At 45.7% G+C, this 17,573-nt stretch overlaps 1 protein-coding gene across 1 annotated transcript in view; it reads left to right on the top strand.

The window, feature by feature from the left end:
* LMF1 (lipase maturation factor 1) overlaps window positions 1-17,573 on the top strand; it is a gene marked incomplete at both ends in the record, with an annotated part of 205,120 nt that overhangs the window by 396 nt on the left and 187,151 nt on the right. Inside the window, one exon of the mRNA XM_082006549.1 lies at window positions 9,510-9,819. Coding sequence (XP_081862675.1) covers window positions 9,510-9,819 — 310 coding nt within the window. The remainder of the gene's footprint in view (window positions 1-9,509; window positions 9,820-17,573) is intronic.

Below are 17,573 nucleotides of genomic sequence, written 5' to 3'. Positions count from 1 at the left end.
GGCAGGCGGGACCCCTGCCACGGGGAAGGGGTGAGCCCACGGGGTGCCTGTCCTCCCGTGGGGTCTGTGCTGGTGCTGCAGTGGGAGCCCCTGCTATGGTGGGAGAGGAGGCCCGTGACCGTCTTACGTACTCGGTGGTGGATTTCTGTTTGTGGGACAGGGGCTGCAGGGTGCTTCGCCCCGGCTCCTGGGTCTGGCCTCTGTCCTGACCTGGCAGGGATGTGGCTAGTGCACTGAGGAGCCTTCCCTGCCTTTCACCAAAGTGCTGCTTAATTTTGGGTGTTGGAAGTATGAGTTTGTGTAAGCAAAGCTTGAGAGGATGACTGATATGTGAAATGGGAAGAGCCTCTTGTTTTCAACTCATGATTTGCCAGCTGGTGGGATGGGAACCCTACAGCTGGGATGGTGGTGGGTGATGTTGGGGCTCCTGTGTTGGTGGAACTGGAAGGAGACTTTGCTCACACCACGAGGCTGGTACCTGTTAGCAGAGCTGGTAGTCCTTTTTCTTCAAGGTAGATGTTGTGAGCTAACTGTGCAAGAGAGAAACTTCTCGTCTTGCACAGAAGCAGGCCTTTAGCATCTTACGGAGGACCAGAGAAACTACATCCTTGGGCGCCAACACTGCTGGTCAGGACCTAGAATTGACATGACCTTAAAATGGTTAACGGTGAAATTGGTTTCCAACCTCGGCTGTACTTGTTTGGCTCTCACTTTGGGAAGGAATGCTGAGAGCCGTGCTTGGAGCCCACTAGTGCTCCACTTAAAAAATATTCACAGTGAAACCTAAACTGACATGTAACACACTATGTTACAAATTCTAAACTTGCCCCAGATTTGTCCACAAAATCGTTAGGATTTGTAGACTGCCAGCCTGCTTAGATTATTTTGCATCAAAACCATGCAGAAGTTGTAGTTTTGTATGGCTTTGACACGTGCTCTGTTTCTAGTTTGGTTTCAGCTCTCAGTGAAATGCAGGGTTATGACTCTTTCAGTCAAAATGAAAGCGATTCCAATATTCCCCTGTGTGTAAATCCAGACTGCAGAGTTTCCCGTAGCTCAGTTTGCAGTTTCCTTATGAAAAACTGATTAGCGTTCTCCGCTCTGCATTCGGTGGAGGCCACTGCTTTCTGATCGTGGATTTGGGGTTATAAATATGCCACATCTGTGACCAAATGCTGTCCTGTAGTGTGGCGGCATGTTTGATGGGAAGGGGCTGGTGGGGAGGGAGCGGTGGTGACTGGAGGGGTGGGAGTTGGTAAGGGGGTGATGAGGCAGAGGAACATGAAGAGCGAGTCAAATGTATGGGACCTTCTGGTGAGTGGGAGACCTGATTCGGGACGAGAGCAGTAAGGTGAGGAGCAAGCACCCAGTTCAGGGTCAGGTGAGTTACAGTATGGAGATGACTGAAACCTACGGGCTGCAGGGGGAAAGGGCGAGTGAGCACTCCTACAACAGAGGATGAAGCTGAGATGACAGGCTGGTGAGTGAAAGTGGGATGACAGAAAATAGGGAGGAGAACTGGATTCGGCACTTTTCAAAAGAGGAAAGGGGAGTGGGAATGCCTGGAAGTGGCAGAAGCAGGGAGGAGACCCCAGAATGCTTCCACAGTCCAGAGTGAAGAAACCTTTTTGAGAGAGGTAACCTCAGGGGAAAGGGTTTGGGTACCAGAGCTGGAAGGAACAGGGTAGGAAGGTGGCTCTGTCCTTTGTAATAGAGAAGGTGCAGGAAGAGAAGAGTTTACCATCTTGTTATGCAACTTCAGCTTGATTGCGATCAGGTAACAGTGATCTCTGCTGTTTGTTTTGGTTGAGTAACAGCCAAGGGACCCAAAGCCAGAAACCTGGGTCAGATTTGGACAGGTCAAATTCTGACTTTGGCTGTCACTGGCAGTGATGTTGGGGATCCATCTCTGATCCCAGTGCGCGGGAGATGCTGCACAGCCTACAACCAAAGCACTTGTGGAGTGGAAACTAATTGATGTGTCTGAGATGGGGAGATTGTGAAGAGGCAGATTCCGCTGTCAAAGGCTGCAAAACCATGACATGACTGTTGGGGTGGGATTCTCTCGAGGGAAGGTGGGTTGCCTTTTGATCTCTTCTGAGAGCCTGGGTTTAGAAACAGCAGAAAACAATTTAAGGCCTCTGTGCCAAGCACCTCTTCCAAGCTCTTTTCTGAAGATGGAACCATTTACTCTGACAGATTATTTTTTTTCCCAGACGTGGCGATTCTGCACATGCCAAGTCTCAGACTTGCTGAGGAAACGGTTGATGCCGTTGTGACAGTTTGACATTCCTCAGTCGTGGGATGTTTTTCCCCCTTCTTTCATTTCACCCTTTTAAACGTAACCCTTTCATTCTTGCTGTGTTAAGCAACAAACCCTTTGGGGCACCTTGTGCTAAAGTATCAGGAAAGTGGTCACCCCCTGATGATTGCAGCTCCTGCCTGTTAGTGCAGCTGTGTGAGCTGAAAGCTTGTTCTCTCTTCTAGGTGGAAAGGGAGGGCTGGGAGAGTGAAGGATCCTGTGGATGGGATGGAGAGGAATATGATTTGGGGCATACAGTGACGCTGAGGTGAGGGGCAGAATTGCCAAGTGTGATTTGGGGGCCTGTCATCTCCTTCTTGCCCTCTGCTCCTGAGAGGCTGTTTTATTGCCTGATGCGAGCTGGGGAGATGCTTTCCCTCTGGATCTCCTCCTGTGGAAGGAGGACAGGCAGAGCAAGGCAGGTGTGAAGTGTCCTTCTGTGTGCCCTCCCTTCTCCTCCACCTGCTTTGGTTATAACAGCTCTCCTCCTCTTTTTTTTTTTTTTTTTTTTTTTTTTTTGAAGGGGGTTTCCAGAAGCAGCCGGAGCCTGGGAAGTCCCTGGCAAAGCAGCTGTTGTCTGAGAGGCAGGTTAGAGGTGGAAAAGGATCTGATGGTTCGTGGAGGCCAGCGACCAAAACCACCTGCTCCTTGCAGGAGTGGGAAGGAGGGGGAAAGCGGATCCAAGCTGAAGGTGCGCAGTGAGCTTTGCCCTTTGCAGCAGGGCTGTGCCAGTGGGGTCCTCCCATCTGAGCACTAAGGTAAATGAAATGCCTCTCTGTGCAATTCTGTTTTTAATAGTAGCTAGCACTGCGCACTTGTAAATTAGATGATACTTAAAGTCGTATAACTGACAGCCCTTAGAGACATTTGCAGATCTGGGACCTCTTTCTCCACTTCAGCAAGTAAGTGTGGGCAGACCAAGTTGTAAAACCGTTTTGGAGGAGGACAGTATGAAGTCACACGGAATGCAGCCTGAACACTGAGGAAGAGAGCAGTTGTGTAGGTCTTACCCTGTGCTCTGCTGCCCAGACCCCTCTCTCTGTTTTCTGTGGAGGCATCTTTGTCACTGGTATGTACTGTACTGGTGTGCCAATTGAAGAGACTTGTCCCACAGACTTCCACTGTTGCAACCTGTCCATCACTGGCTAATTGCAGTCTCTCATACAGTAATTCATGGGACAGGGAGGCTTGGAGAAATGCCGTTTTGAGATTTGAAGGTTTTCTGTCCTTGGTCTTGCACTGTGTGTTTGTTCTTTATGGCAGGAATTGACATTTTGTAAATACACAAAGTTCTTGAGGTCTTCTTGGAAGTCCTGTTACAGGTAAATAGCTGGTCCCAAAGCACTGGACAACAAATGTGCATTATTTGCTCCCTCCACCCACCTTCTAAATCATTAAGTGCCCTTTTTGGATGATTGCTATCATCAGATTCCAGATGTAGAAGTTTAAGTAATTAGATACCACCCTTCCCAATTTCAGCCAGGCTCTGTAGAGTGCTTTGAAATAAAAGCTATTATTTAAATCCGGTTTATCTTCCCTCTCCTTATGTATTGCTTAATGGTAGTATTTTCTTTCCTCAGAGCTAGAGCTATGGGAGGTTCATGCTACTTCTTCCTAATTCTGAAATCTAAAGCCTTCTCAGGGGGGTTTGGCTTCCTGTAGGTTGCTGGCTCTCCATGGTGTCCTTCCTCCTCCCTCTTTCTCTCTGCCATCTCCCCTGCTTTCCCCCTTCTCTTCCCTCAGTTATACTAAAAGGCTCCCAGTAGCTTTCAGCTTGCCTAGTCAGGATTATAGTACATCTTCGGATGCTTTTTCTCCCCTGAAAGGTTTTATTTCAGCGCGGTGCTTGTTAGCAAGTCTGTACAACAAAGGCAGTATGTTAGCACTCCGTCCTCTCAGCGAGCTACATGCTCCCTGTTTAACTCTGCACGAAAGAGCTGCGTGAGCGAGACAGAAGTGCGTTTGGTGCTGAACAAAGCACTTTCACTGTGGGAAGATAAATTCATACCAAGCAGTGGTAATTTAAGGGAAATGATAACAAGAACTGAGGAGAAGAGAATCTGTCTCCCAGACTGCTGTTTGCCGAGAGCTGGTCTGGAGCAGAGGGATCTTCTCAGGGCATCCTCCAGCTGCAGGCTGGACTGTTGCTGGTGGGGTCCTATGGGGAAGCTTTTTAGCAGTACCACAGCCCAGCCTTTTCTGTTTGCTTTCATATTATTTCAAACAAAGAGGCAATGGGGAGATAAGCGCTTAAAAAGCCTCTGAAGCAACCACCCCAAAGTCTTTAGCTTTGCTGTGAATGGCAATAAACAAAAAAGTGTTAAGAACAAACTACTTTGTTGTGTGTTTATTTGTGGCTGCAGGATTGCACGATGAAAAGAGAGTGCTTGGTTTCACTCTGGCTCTTTGCTCAGTACTACAGTGTTTGTGTTTCTGTGTTGCAAAAACTTTGCAGGGGAATTTATCAATTGAAAACGTATTTGATTAATTTCTGTGATAATAATGAAAAGACCATGCATATTCGCCCCCTTCTCCTTTTCAGTAGTACAACCTCAGCTTGCCAGCATCCAGCATAGGGCCTTTTTTGAATGCCTTGTTGTGTCAAAGGTGTACTTGATATATGGCTCCAGGCAGATTTTTTTTGTGCGTGTGCAAAATGTAGTTTGGTTTTCATGCAAAGCTCTGTGCTCTTGGTTCATTTCTTCTTGTGGTTTGGGCTTCAAGTAAAAGTTAAGACTTCTTTTAATGGGGAGAGAGAGAGAAAGCCATATGACCGGAAAGTTTTGGATTTCACATCTTTAAATCTTTACAGAGCATGAAGAATGGGATTCTCTCATTCTCCTACCATGACAGGCTGAGCCTGAACTGGGGGAAAGGAACTGAGGTGACAGGGCAATACAGATAGACCAAATAATTTCAGATGGGTGACTCTTGTGTTGCATGCTTGGGTTGTGTTTATTGGTAGCATGTGGGTTTGAACAAGGAACGTGTTCAGTTTTGGGGGCAGAGAGGAGGCTGGGAGGGGAAGGAGAAGGTGGAGGGGGGGACTTAATGGAAAAGTACAGTAAAGCACCTTCTGAGGTGAGAATAAGTAGTGAAGGTCTATTAGCAGTTGATGACAATTTACATGTATTACTTATGTAAAGATCAGCTCGCAGCAGGTAGAGGAGCGTGCTCCCATGTGAGCTGTCAAAGGCTCTGTCTGCCTCCTGAGTGGGAGGGAGCATGGGAGTCTCTGGGGCTGAGCTTTTTTTCAATCCACAAAGGAGCGAATAGTCTGAAGAATGGCAGAGTGCTTCAGGTGGAAAGAGGGGAGACTGGCATGGGCTGAAGATACCCAAATCCAGGAACTATTGGTAAAAAGGACAGGCAGCGAGCAGCCGCAGGGGTGAATGGCAAGGTGATGGGGTTTTATGCTGGGTTGGGAGACTTGGAGATGTGCAGAGCTGTGCTGGGAGTCTGCAGGGGATGTCCCTGAATTAGGAGCCCAGCCACAGCCTCACATCATTCCCATCCGGGATCCCTCCAGCATCGGCTGATTTACTAGCCGGTGAATTCTGGTTCATGTATTTCATGAACCAGATTCATGAATTCAATACTCTGTTCATGTAACAGAGCTGCTCTGCCACTCCCTTGCCAGGAAGAAGCTACAGGACAAACAAGAGAAGCGATTAACCTTGCCCCATGCCCCGGCAGTGTGGTGAGCGTGGCAGCACGCATGCCAGCCAGTGCCCAAGGTGGAAGCAAACTTGTTTGACCATGTTTACCTGGAGGGAGTGGGAAGATGGAGAGTGGAAAATCCCCAAATACGAGGCCAAAGGGAGAGAGGTTTCAGAATGGGGGTTAAGGAAGAGGAAGAAAAGCACAGGCTTTGAGACCAAAAGGGACTTTTCTCCCCCACCCCTGACTAAGCCAAGATCAAAGAGAAGGTTCCTGGAGAAGGGAGCAAGGTCTGTCTTATAGTCAATTTAAGGGTACAGTTTCTCGAGAGGGGTTCAGGGAGAGGAAGCAATGACAAGCTGATAAATAACTTCCCTTTTTTTCCCCCCAGATCTGTGCACCTCCTGTGTTGCTGAAATCCTTTACAGAATCTGTCTTTAGTTTCAGCTATTGCCTGTGTCTGGTAACATGGGAACTGCTGCCTACAGGGTGAAGCCTCTCAAAGGCTTAGCTGGTGCCTTGGGAGAGTAGGTCTAGATGATTTGGTGGTGGGGTTTGAGAAGTGGTGCTGCCTCAGGGATGCGCCTTTCAAAGGGTGCTCCAAAAGATGCTGGAGATGAGTGGAGAGGGAGCACGGTGCAAGACAGCGGCTCAGCTTGGGGAGCGTCCAGGAGAGGGAGCTGGATCCGGGCTGGAGCAGCACGTCTAGGAAATGCTGCACGCGTGTGAGCAGTGAACGGTGCTTGCCGGATGTGGGCCCTGGTGGCTCGGGAGGGTGATGGATCGACATGCAGGTGGAACGGTCAGGATTTGGTTTGGGTTAGATGAGTTCTTCATCAAATTGGGGCTGTTGCTGATGAGATTTAGCTATGAAATGGTAACGTGCGAAATATCAGTGATGAAGCGTCGTGTGAGAAATTGATTTGTGGGAGAAAACCACTTTGGAGCCCAAGCTGGGGCAATCTTTAGATGTGCAGTTCATGCCAACCTATAATGCAGTCTTTTCTGCTTTCAGACCTAAAAAGGCTGTACAGTATTTTGTATATACAATGTGTACTTTTCTGCAATTGCTATAGTTCGTTTTTCCTAATTTACCCTTTCCTTGTTTGTCTTCCATACTGTCCAGGGGTCTAATTTAGATTTTTTTTTAGGAAAAAAAAAAACCAAAACCCTGCTTAGCAGTTATGGGTTGGGGAAGCAATTTCTGTAGCATTTAGAGGTGAATTTGATTAGCACTTTTGGAAAACTGTGCAGCAAATTGCAGTGCTAATCAAGGGAAATCAAGCCATGGAGTTTTAAGGCAGAGTCAGTCTTTATTTTTTTTTAAACCAAAAATGAAGATACTAAGTTGTCTGAGGCTCAGAAGCATTATATTTCTGCCTGTTTCATGTGTCAGGCTTTCTGATTACACTGTTGTGCTGAAGAGAGTGTTGGTAGAAAAATACTCTAAAATGTAAAACACTTAATTTGCTGTCCAAAGCTGATTCTTTAGTGTTGCGATCAGTTTTTTTCTCTTGTCCCTCCCTGTCCGTAATTGAGTAAAATATTCTGCATGTCTTTTATTAGTTTGTAAAATCCTGCACTGTGTATAAAAGACGGATGGAAAGAGATGCAACCAATTAAACCCCTAACTTTATTGTGTTAGCGCTGTGATTCGGGATCTGTTGAAATCAATGGGAACCCTTCTAGTGACCTCGGATATGTGTTGGACTGTGAGTGTGCGCCGTTTCTCAAATGAGAACAAAATACATGCCGTGTGCGAAGACATGGAGGAAGCGTGAAGTGGATTAACTGAAACCCACCGGAGACGTTTGCATGTGTTTGGGGGGAATGGGACATTTGTTTTTATTCCCTGGGGCTGCAGACTTCGGGTTGCCAGTCGAACTTCAAGGAAATGGGAATCCAGGCCTCAGCTCGGGGTATAGTTTCACACAGACTTTCCAGCAGTGAGAGACACCAACCAGATGAACACCAGAATTCTTGTTTTCAGAATGACAGTCAGATAAGGAAACAGATTTGATCATTAACTAAGGGAGACTGGGGGGAGACAGATTGGCCTTTTGCAAGACCTCTGGTATTGCTGCATGTGACGTGGCTGGTGTCAGGATAATGTTTGAAAGATGGGTAAGTTAGCTGCTGGGAGCAAAATGTATGGCGCGTAATCAGGAAATGTTGGCCTTCATTTTTTTTCTGAGAAATGGAGATTACTGCAGTTACGAACTGCAAATTGGTAACTGGAGGAGATTCCTAAAATATGAGATAATCCCTAGAAGCCGACCAGCTTTCTTTGTAGAACATCAAATTCTAGGTCTATAATCTGTAATTAAATTGCTTATGTGCTGTTAAAAAAAGCATCTGGCTGTTCTAAGATTGTCCAGTGCAAGAGCATAGATACTACAAATAAGAGAGCTGTAGTGACATGTAAAAAGTAGCAATTTGGAGGACAGGAAAGTATTAAGAGTTTGTATTTCCAACCTACCAGGATGTGAGAGGATCCAGAAGGTCCGCCCGTAGCATAACTAATGTCTTTTGCAATTGCCATGGATACCCATAACTTCTTACGCTGCCAGAAGAGTTAAGGTGTCCTTTAGATGCCTCTTAAATATTGTATATGACTTTAAGCTGTCTCATTAACAGTATTTTTTAATATTAAGCATTGACAAGGTAAGGAAAAAAATCCAATACTTGATAGTTGCACAGGTAGTGTTACGTAAAAAGGGAGATGCGTTGTCCTCTAAAGTCAAAGCAGAACCTTGCAGGCACAGTCTGCTATCAGTCTGCTGGGGGCTGTTTGTACTGGGAGCAGCAGACCTTGTGAATCACCATCAACACGCCCACCCCTGCGGGAGCTGTTGTCTATTTACACTGCAAAATGTTTTGTGCAACTGAAATAGGAGGGGTCAGAAAATACAGCTGTGTCTTTGGTGCTGCAAAGCTGAAGGGAGTTGTGTGTGCTCCTCTGGCTGCTTCAACCGTGCTCCCCAATATCTGTGTGTGAACTGAGGGTTTCTTGGCGTCTGCTTTCCAAATGCTTCTTGTAGAAAGGAAATTCTGTCTGAAAGCCTTGAGATTAATGCATTACTTTCACTCGTACTCTGCAGTGCAATTAAACTGTTTTCCTCATCTGCATTAGGAGATGAATAGCGTATGTGACTAACCTAAGGTCACACAGAGTCTAACAGAACTGGACTGAGCCTCCTGTTTCTACACTGGGTCAGGTCGCTCAGTTACAGGGAGCTTTTCCCAGAAGTGCATTGTTGAGTTTGCCTGAAGCAAGTGGCATGTCCCTTACAGCTGTTGAGGAGAAAATTATCTCAAAACGGACTCTGTGCCATTTCTTGGTGTGAAGGCAGAGACAGTATTTATAGGATTCTTCTGCCTTCTGCATCGTGGTTAATAGAAATGACTGTGTTGTATTTTAATGGAGATGAGGACATGTGAATAAATGCCTTCCCGAGGAATGAATATACTTCTGTAACTCAAAATATGTACTTCAGCCTGGATGATTTCTAATAGTGGCTTTTTTCCCCTCCTTGTTTTCCTCTAGTTGTGGCCTTCCTGGTGGCGTATCATCAAAACAAGCAGCTAATAGGAGAGAAGGGTCTGCTCCCTTGTAAACTGTACCTGCAGAATGTCAAGAAGTATTTCAAAGGGAAGATAAACCTGGATGCTCTGAGCTATGCGCCAACAATCATCTGGTTTCTGGACTGGTCTGACATGGACAGCATCTTGGACTACCTCTCCCTGTTTGGCCTGGCAACTTCAGCCTTTGTATTGGTAACTGGATGTGCAAACATGGTCCTCATGGCTGCCCTGTGGGTTCTCTACCTCTCGTTGGTCAATGTTGGACAGATCTGGTAGGTCAACAATCTCTCTGCTTTGTTTTTCGCTGTAATCTCTTGCTGTTCATTGTACACGTTGACTTTCTATTACCATTTGAGGCTGGTAATCTGGTAAAGAGCGATGTAGGAATGTGAGATAAGCAAAGCATTTGGCAGAAGTGAGCTATGGGCATGCCCTTGCTGTCTGGGATATCTGCTCTGATTTCTGTTGTCCTCTGTGAGGTGCAAACTGACTGCGTAATGTGCCATGCTACATGTTGTCCCTGCTGTGGAGTACTTTCCCTTGTGGCTGTTGCAAGGGAATTCCCCTAATAATTACCTTTGAGGTTGTTCCTCAATTTTCAGTTCTATCCAGAAGAGAGCTGGAGCACTTATCCTAAGTGCATAAAACCAGTGGGGGAAAAAAAGTAAAGGAGAAATAGTGTCTGCACGTCACCTTGCTGGAGGGGAAGACTGTGGTACAAAATGAAAGGCTTTAGGTGGTCCTCACAGCTGTTGAGGCACCAGTTATATTTGTTAAGAGGATGGGCCCTTAGGAAACCACATTTCAACAGCTGACCCCTTCAGGTACCTCTCTGCCCATAGCAGAGGTGATATGGTAACTTTGGGGAGGTAAAAAGCCATGGTGTGAAGGGATGCCCAAGCTGTGAACATGGTACAGTTGAGTCATTGAGATGTTCTGGCTCTGCAACACATGACAGAGCACCTTCCATACAGATGAGCTCAGTGAATTTAATTCTAAGGCTTTGCACGTGCTTGGGCAGCTCTGCATCTTGTCCTGTCCCATTCATTCCTATCCTACTCCAGATGGTATGTAAGTGGGTGAAGGATAACAGCTTCAGTTTTCTGAAAAGCTCTATTCTCTGAGGTCTTAACTCAGCATGAACTTAAGACTGTGAAAGAAAGCCACAAAACTTGAAAAATAACTTGGTGGCTATTTTTCCATTGCCCATTTCCAAGTTATTCCAAAATCGCTTGTCTGTTTTTCTAGATGTTTTATGTTACAGGGCAAGAATTCAAGCATCGTCCTGCTCTCATTTCCAGAGATACAGGAGCCTGTGACATTGTAGCAGCAAAATCTGAATGTGTTCCTTGACTTCCTTCTATTTGCCATTCTGTTTGGGGAAGGGGGGGAAAAACCCTAATGACCTCTCCCCCAGGTTCATCGTTATTAAAGTTGCAAAGGTTTTGCAGCTGGAAGCTGGACCTGTAGTGGCTTCCAAGGCTGAAGGCTTGATCTGGCTTGCTCTTAAAGGAGTGGACTAAGACATTGTCATGACAGGCTTTCTTCGCTAGTCCCTGCAAGGCAGGGGTGCTCAGTGTACTGGTGCCACTGCCGTAGCAGTGTGAGAATGTCGTTATAGTTTTGATGTAAAAGCAGCTAGGTGGAATGTGTTCTCCATGTCTCGTTGGGCAGTCGCGTTCTGTGCCGGTCCTCTGCTCCCAGCTGCTTTTCCTGGTACAGGCAGACTGAAGGCAGAGGTGTGATGTCTACTCTGCTGGTGCTGGAGAGGTGGCCGTCCTGCAGAGCTCTTGAGGTTTTGCCAAAAGAAATGCAGTTGTGCCCGTTGAACTCTGCGTGGCTCTTTTGTCATCTTTCAAGTCTTTAAGGGAGAGGTGAAGGGCGGGGGATAGAGAGGGGAGTCTTTTTTTTACTCTTACACTGAACCACCACCAGTGTCCAGCAGACCATGTCCACATACCTCTTCCTGAGCGGGGTTAGAAGCTCACAGCCAAGCGTTAGGTCTCTTTGCAGCTCTGAAGACAATGAGCTGGCCGGCAGGAATGCAAGCGGAGCCCAGAGTTCGCCTTTTGTGCATGCTGTGGTTGAAAGGAATTGACTCTTGATATTTGAGATAAGGCTGTATTTTTTCCTCCTTTGCTACTTTGGATTTGGAGTTTGAAAGTTACTGTGGCGTAGGCAGGTGACTCCTGGTATAACGGCAATAACACACCAAGGGAATGGGTCAGGTTCTTCTGGGGAAGGGGTAAGAAAGAAAAGGCGGGGGGATAGGAGGCATTGCCTCAACTTCATCTCTTTTTAATTGTGGCATCAATATATTAAACAGGAAATTAGGTTCTTCTTGTAAAGGGGTGGGGGAAAGAATCAAAGCAACCCAGCAGCACAGTTCATTCAGCTGTGGTTACATTTTTCATTAGATCCTCTGAAATGGGTCACTGGGTGGTCAAAACCATATTATTATTGTGCACGCAGTGTGACGTTCAGTTCCCTGGAGAAGGGGACGCTGGGCGGCTAGGTGCTTACAGTGCAAGTAAACATGGGGAAAGAGCAAAGGTGGGATTAACTGATTTCTCACCGTCCTTCAGGGAACTGTGGTGGCATGAGGGATGAGCTGAGAGTATGTCAAACCTCATGAATTCTGGGGCTGATCATGAGTGGTAGTATCATCCTTAAAACTAAGGCTGGCTTTAAAACTCCCTTTTCACACTGGTTTGTGGGTGCAGTTAGATGATCCATTAACTTTGTCTTACTCTAAAATTTGGACAGATTCAGACGTTTTGGCAAGTTCTGATTCTTCTCCAAAGCATCTGTTGAAGACCACAGTGACTTCTTAAAAAGGGGGACAGGACAACTTCCTGATCAGAGTTATGGGAGGGCTCAGCAAAGAGGCGTCTGAAATGAGGAATAAATTCCTTCTGTGGCCACGTTATTTTGTAGTTCTTGTACAGTCTTTCTTAATGTTCCTCTTCAGCTGGCAGGCACGGACTCCTGCAAGCTGGCATGGCTGGTCGGGGCATGGACCCGTGGGCTGACCTGATCCAGAAAAATCCTTCGCAGTAGTTGCCTGGGAAGCCAGTTCAAGGAAGATATGGGGTGATAAGGAGGAAGAGAGTTCTCCTCTTTAGGCCAGTGAGGAACAATTTATTCCTTTTATCGCCTTTTCTTTTTCTATTTTAATTTTAAATGTTTCTATTTGTTTTGGGCTGGAGTCTCCAGATACCAGGCGCTGCTGAAGGAGCGAGTCTTTCAACTGCTATCCAGCTGGCTTGGGCTCAGAGTCAGAGGAAGCTTTAGAAGAGCAAACTATCTCCTTTGAAGGGCAGGACGCGTTGTCTGTTTGCCCCAGTACTGCTGACCTCCACCTGCAAGCTGGGGAATACACTGTGTGCCTGGGGACAGCTGAGCCTGCTGTGACAGCCCGGCAAGGGACCAGCTAAAGGTCTTTCAGGGTGTTATGAGCCTTAAGCAAGCTGCTTCTGGAGCAGGCTGATGTGAGCTCTTTGTAATGGATTTTGCAGTATAAGGATTACTTTGGCAACCTAAAATCCCGAGAACTGGGATCCCTGAATTCTTGACTTTGCCCGTTTGCTGTTGGCTCGGGCAAAGTGCAGGTGAACTGTCTGAAATAAGATGTACTTTGGTGGTTCTCAAAACTGGGCTAGCTTTCAGAGCTTTGGTACCTGGGAAACGTGGGGCAAAGATTGCCTTTGCCAAATTTGAAAGTGGAATGCACCAGGAAGCTTTTGTAATTCTGGGCACTCCATTCCCAAAACAGCGTTCGGGGTCTGCTCAGACTAAACCTGGTGTTCTCTGGGTCATGGGGCATGCATATAATGATGCCCCACTTGCATCAGAAGCTCAGTGTGTCTGTCTTAGACAAACACTGGAGATTTTTTTTTTCCCTGCCTCTGCCATTTTGAACTTTTCGCTTTGAAGTAGGAGGAGACTGTCAAGGATCTAAAAATCTGTCAGTACAAAAGAATATTTTATGTCTGACCCATAGGGTGGGTGATGTGCTTAATCATTATGTTAATTTTAGCCTTGATTTTTCTTGTAATTTCAGCAGACTATGCCTAATTTCAGTAAAATAATGATAGGAAAAAGTGGTTCCAGTTTGAGTATAATAGAAGCTTTTTAATGAAGCTAAAGATGCTTGAAAAGACTTTGTGGGAATTCCCCATGCTTCAGCATCCATTTTGCAGACTGCAAGTCCTGCTTGTCTAGGTTCAGTCATTGGAGGAACGGTGCAGCTCCGCACGAGTGGCTTTGCCTTTCTCCCCACTTCCTCCCTCCTAAATATTAATGTAAGGGATTATTGTACATTTAAACAAGGATGGGGAAAGCTGCCTCTTTGTTTAAAAGTAAAAATACTTGTTGCAGGTGACCTCATGAAACCTCCATTTGTGGTTTTAATCCCTATGGTTTCTGCTGGGGCATATGTCTGCAGAGATGGACCATCAGCAGTAAAGGTCCTTTGGCAGGACAAGCTCTCCGGGAGAGGTGTTCCGGCAGAAGTTAAATCATTTTTGTACCAAAATAGCTAATGCACTTCTAAAGTAATTCTTCTAATTGGTAATTCTGGAATAAAATAACTTTTATCCCACAGTAAGGTGCCTCCAGAGAGCTATTACATTTTCTTATATAAACAAACTTTTAAACTACTTTGCCACTGATCTCCTGTTTCTTCTCCTGTTGTTTCCTCGTTGAACCCCCCCCGACACTTTAAAATGTCATCTGAAAACCTCTGCTTTCCCTTGGTTATTGTGTTGTTTCATTTTACACAGCGTATTGTCCACTGTTAGAGAGCATTCAGTGGTACAGTTTGTAAGACACTCGATACAAAAGCTAGAATTGCGGTTTTTTAAATCCTATTGCCTTTTTTCTTTCATAACTAAGATTCTGGTAGAGTTACAAGAGCTCGAGGGAATAGGTTAAACAAGCCAATAAATAAAACATTATAGCATGAGGTGGCTACAGCGTTCTTTTCAGTGCGTTCTTCCCTTGTGGAAAATTTTGGTGGAGCTACTGCTAACAGGTATTTAGGATAAAATAAGACTAAGCAGCACACCCTTTTTTCTGCAAGGAATATGAGACTGAGCAGTGTGTCAGTGCTGTAGAGCCCCAGAGGTCGCTGGCGAGAGCCATTGAGTTGTGCTCCCATGCCCTTCAAAGCCTGCGTGTCCAGGTGGTTTCCAAGAAGTTGCAGATGCTGCATGCTTTTGTAGAGCACGGAGGAGAGGACATGCCTCTGTCTTTCTGTCCTCAAATGCCTGGTGTTTTTTCATGTTTAGCTGATTGAACACAATACTGATAGCTTTTAACATTAAGGACTTACTGGAGGGACAGGTGTACTGCAGGTTGTGAAAGCATGTCTTTGAGGCATGTATTTTAATTGCAATTAAATTACCATCCTTGGAAATTCATTTACAACAGAGTAGAGGAAAGACTTGTATGGCATGGAGATTTTGTGGTTTATATGTCTCTTTAAAAACCACGTGACCCATGCAGGACTTTAATCACAGTCTTCTGTGTGCTAGTGGATGAACTGGTGAATGGTTCAGGCTGAACTCCATTAAATGCTCAGGGCTGTGTTCACGCTCCAGGAGGGCATTAGTAGCCATTAAATGGACCTCTTCCCCACTTTTTTCCCTCTTACATTCTACAGCTTTGGTTTTTCAGCCTAAATCACTTGGGGTTTTTGTCTAGTGTCATCCCATCCAGTAAGGTTGGATACAGATCTCTTCTGAGTTTCTTATTCCAGCTTGTAAAACAGCCAGCCTGTGAATTGTGAGCTGGATTTGGCAAAACGTCACTCCCATTTTTAAGTGTAGTGGCTTGATGACGAGGGCACAGCACTTAAGGAGATACTAGTTTTTATGACTGGAAGAGTCTTAGTCTGACACACAAAATACAGGTGGAAGAATCACCCTTTGAGCTTCCAGCAGACCAAAGCCAGATCAAGGGCGAATGAACGTATCCACACGGGTGCATTTGAGCTAATGCACATTTTATTCAGTAGCATGGGTAATCCAGTAAGACTTTTTTTGGCTGCCCCTGAGCAAGCAAACGCTGAAAGATCAGCAGCCGTGCAAGTAGAGGCTAGGAACTTGCGTGTCCTGGGTTTCATCAGTATGCCTGGTTCACTTGGGAAGTTCACTGAGACCCCACTGTAGGGGCAGGAATGGATGTGTCAGGCTGTACTTAACTGTGTGACCTTGGCAAGGTCTTCCCATCGGTCTATATCCTTCTTTATCTGCCTGTCTGGAAGTAATACAAGCTTGTACTGAGGGACTGTAAGACTTAATTGATATCAGCTTTACAGATATTAAAGTTTGAAGTACAAGCAAAAATTAATGTTGTGCCTGAATCCAGTGTACCATTTTGTGTATTAAAAAAAAAAAAGTATTTAGGATTTTAGATGAATCATATTAACATACCACCTTGATGCGCATGCTAAATTGGAGCCATTTGAAGTTTGCTAGGGGCTTTGCAAATAACCCTCTTGCAAAGAACCCTTTTTGCAACCTGACTTTATTTTTCTAGCTCTCAAAAATAGCCCAACGACAACAACAACAAGAAAACTTAGAATATCTTATTCCTTTATCTGTCCATGGCCTTGGCAATAAAACTCAGGAATTTCTTTGTTATTGTGGATTGCAGCCTCACATCCCTTTACTGCAAACTCCCCTCCCTCTTTCCCCAGAAAGAAAAGATTATCTCTAGAAACGTAAACCAAAAGTTGAAGGATCTCAGGGGGTCATCCTTCCTGTCGAGGAAGCTGCTTTTTGGCACTTCCTACTCGCACAGAAGAGAGGGAGCGTATCGGTTTCAAAGAATGCTGTGAGCAGTTGATATGACATATTAATGAAAACAAAGATTAATACCATGTGACACTGTTGCCTTGCAGTACAACTGGGAACTAATGAGGCTAATGAGAACCATATTTTTGTTTGAGAGATTAAAATTTAATCATGGCTGATGTCAGAAGTGAATCATTTAGCGTTTCCCCCTCCAGCATGTGTAAGGTTTCCCCTCTCTGCCCTAGGCTGGCTTTTGGTTTAGCAGCAGACCTTGAGAGGGGCCAGCCCCTTGTCACCCACTCGCCTGGCGTTCCGCGTGGCTGGGGAGGAGGAGGGTGATGCCGTGGCCGGCAGGCCTTCCGTAGTCCCCGAGACCCGTAGATGTGTGCTCTGCAGTGTGAGGTTACTTTCTTGGTTGAGGCGGCTCAGTTACATGCGGGTGACGACGGGTTGTATGCCGTTGATTTAGGCTGGACTTTTTAAAGGGGCAAGTAGGAGCAAAGAATGCAGTTGTCATAGGATGTCCAAAGAGGTTTGAGTGTGCTCCTGTCCACGTCTACTCCAAAATCCGTGCATTAGCCTGTCAGAGTGGAGTGGATTGAAAAGGCAGGTGGAGATGAACCTGATGAAGAAGCCAGGTCCAGCTATGACATGAATTTGAGAGGATCTGCATGAGCTGTCACTAGACGAGGAGCTGCCAAAAGCCTTAAGGGTTGTCAAGGGATGCTTCGGTGGGGTCTCGGACTGCACCAGGTCTGATTGTTGCCTGCTTCTGTGAATGTATTCCTGGAGGAGAACTGACCCGTGGCAACTCTTAACTTGCCATTGAAACATGGTATGAAAAACAAGAGAAGCAGCTTTGGTAAAATGGTGTGCTGGGGTTTTTTGAGCGGTTGCAGCATGGAGATTGCTGCGTTACTGCTGAGGCTGTTGATTTCGTAGCAAGTAGTGCCTCTAAGAGTAATGTCATCAGAATAATGTGAATGCTTGTAGGAACTTAAATAGGTTTAAACAGAAGGAAACTAAAGAGGAATTTAAATATTTTTCACTGACTGGTTGCATGTATTGTTTTGACTTGCTGTAATTACTGGCTTCACTTCACTTAAATGTTTCTATGATTCCATGATTACGTTGGAAAAGACCTTTAAGATCATCAAGTCCAACCGTTAACCTAGCACTGCCAAATCCTTTGGAGGATTTTTAAAATTTTAAATCTGCTGTAAGAC

Source organism: Phaethon aethereus (assembly GCF_964289735.1).
Source record: "Phaethon aethereus genome assembly, chromosome: 15".
Taxonomy (NCBI): Eukaryota; Metazoa; Chordata; class Aves; order Phaethontiformes; family Phaethontidae; genus Phaethon; species Phaethon aethereus.
Note: the sequence above shows the minus strand (reverse complement) of the source record. Positions and strands in the feature narration are given on the sequence as shown.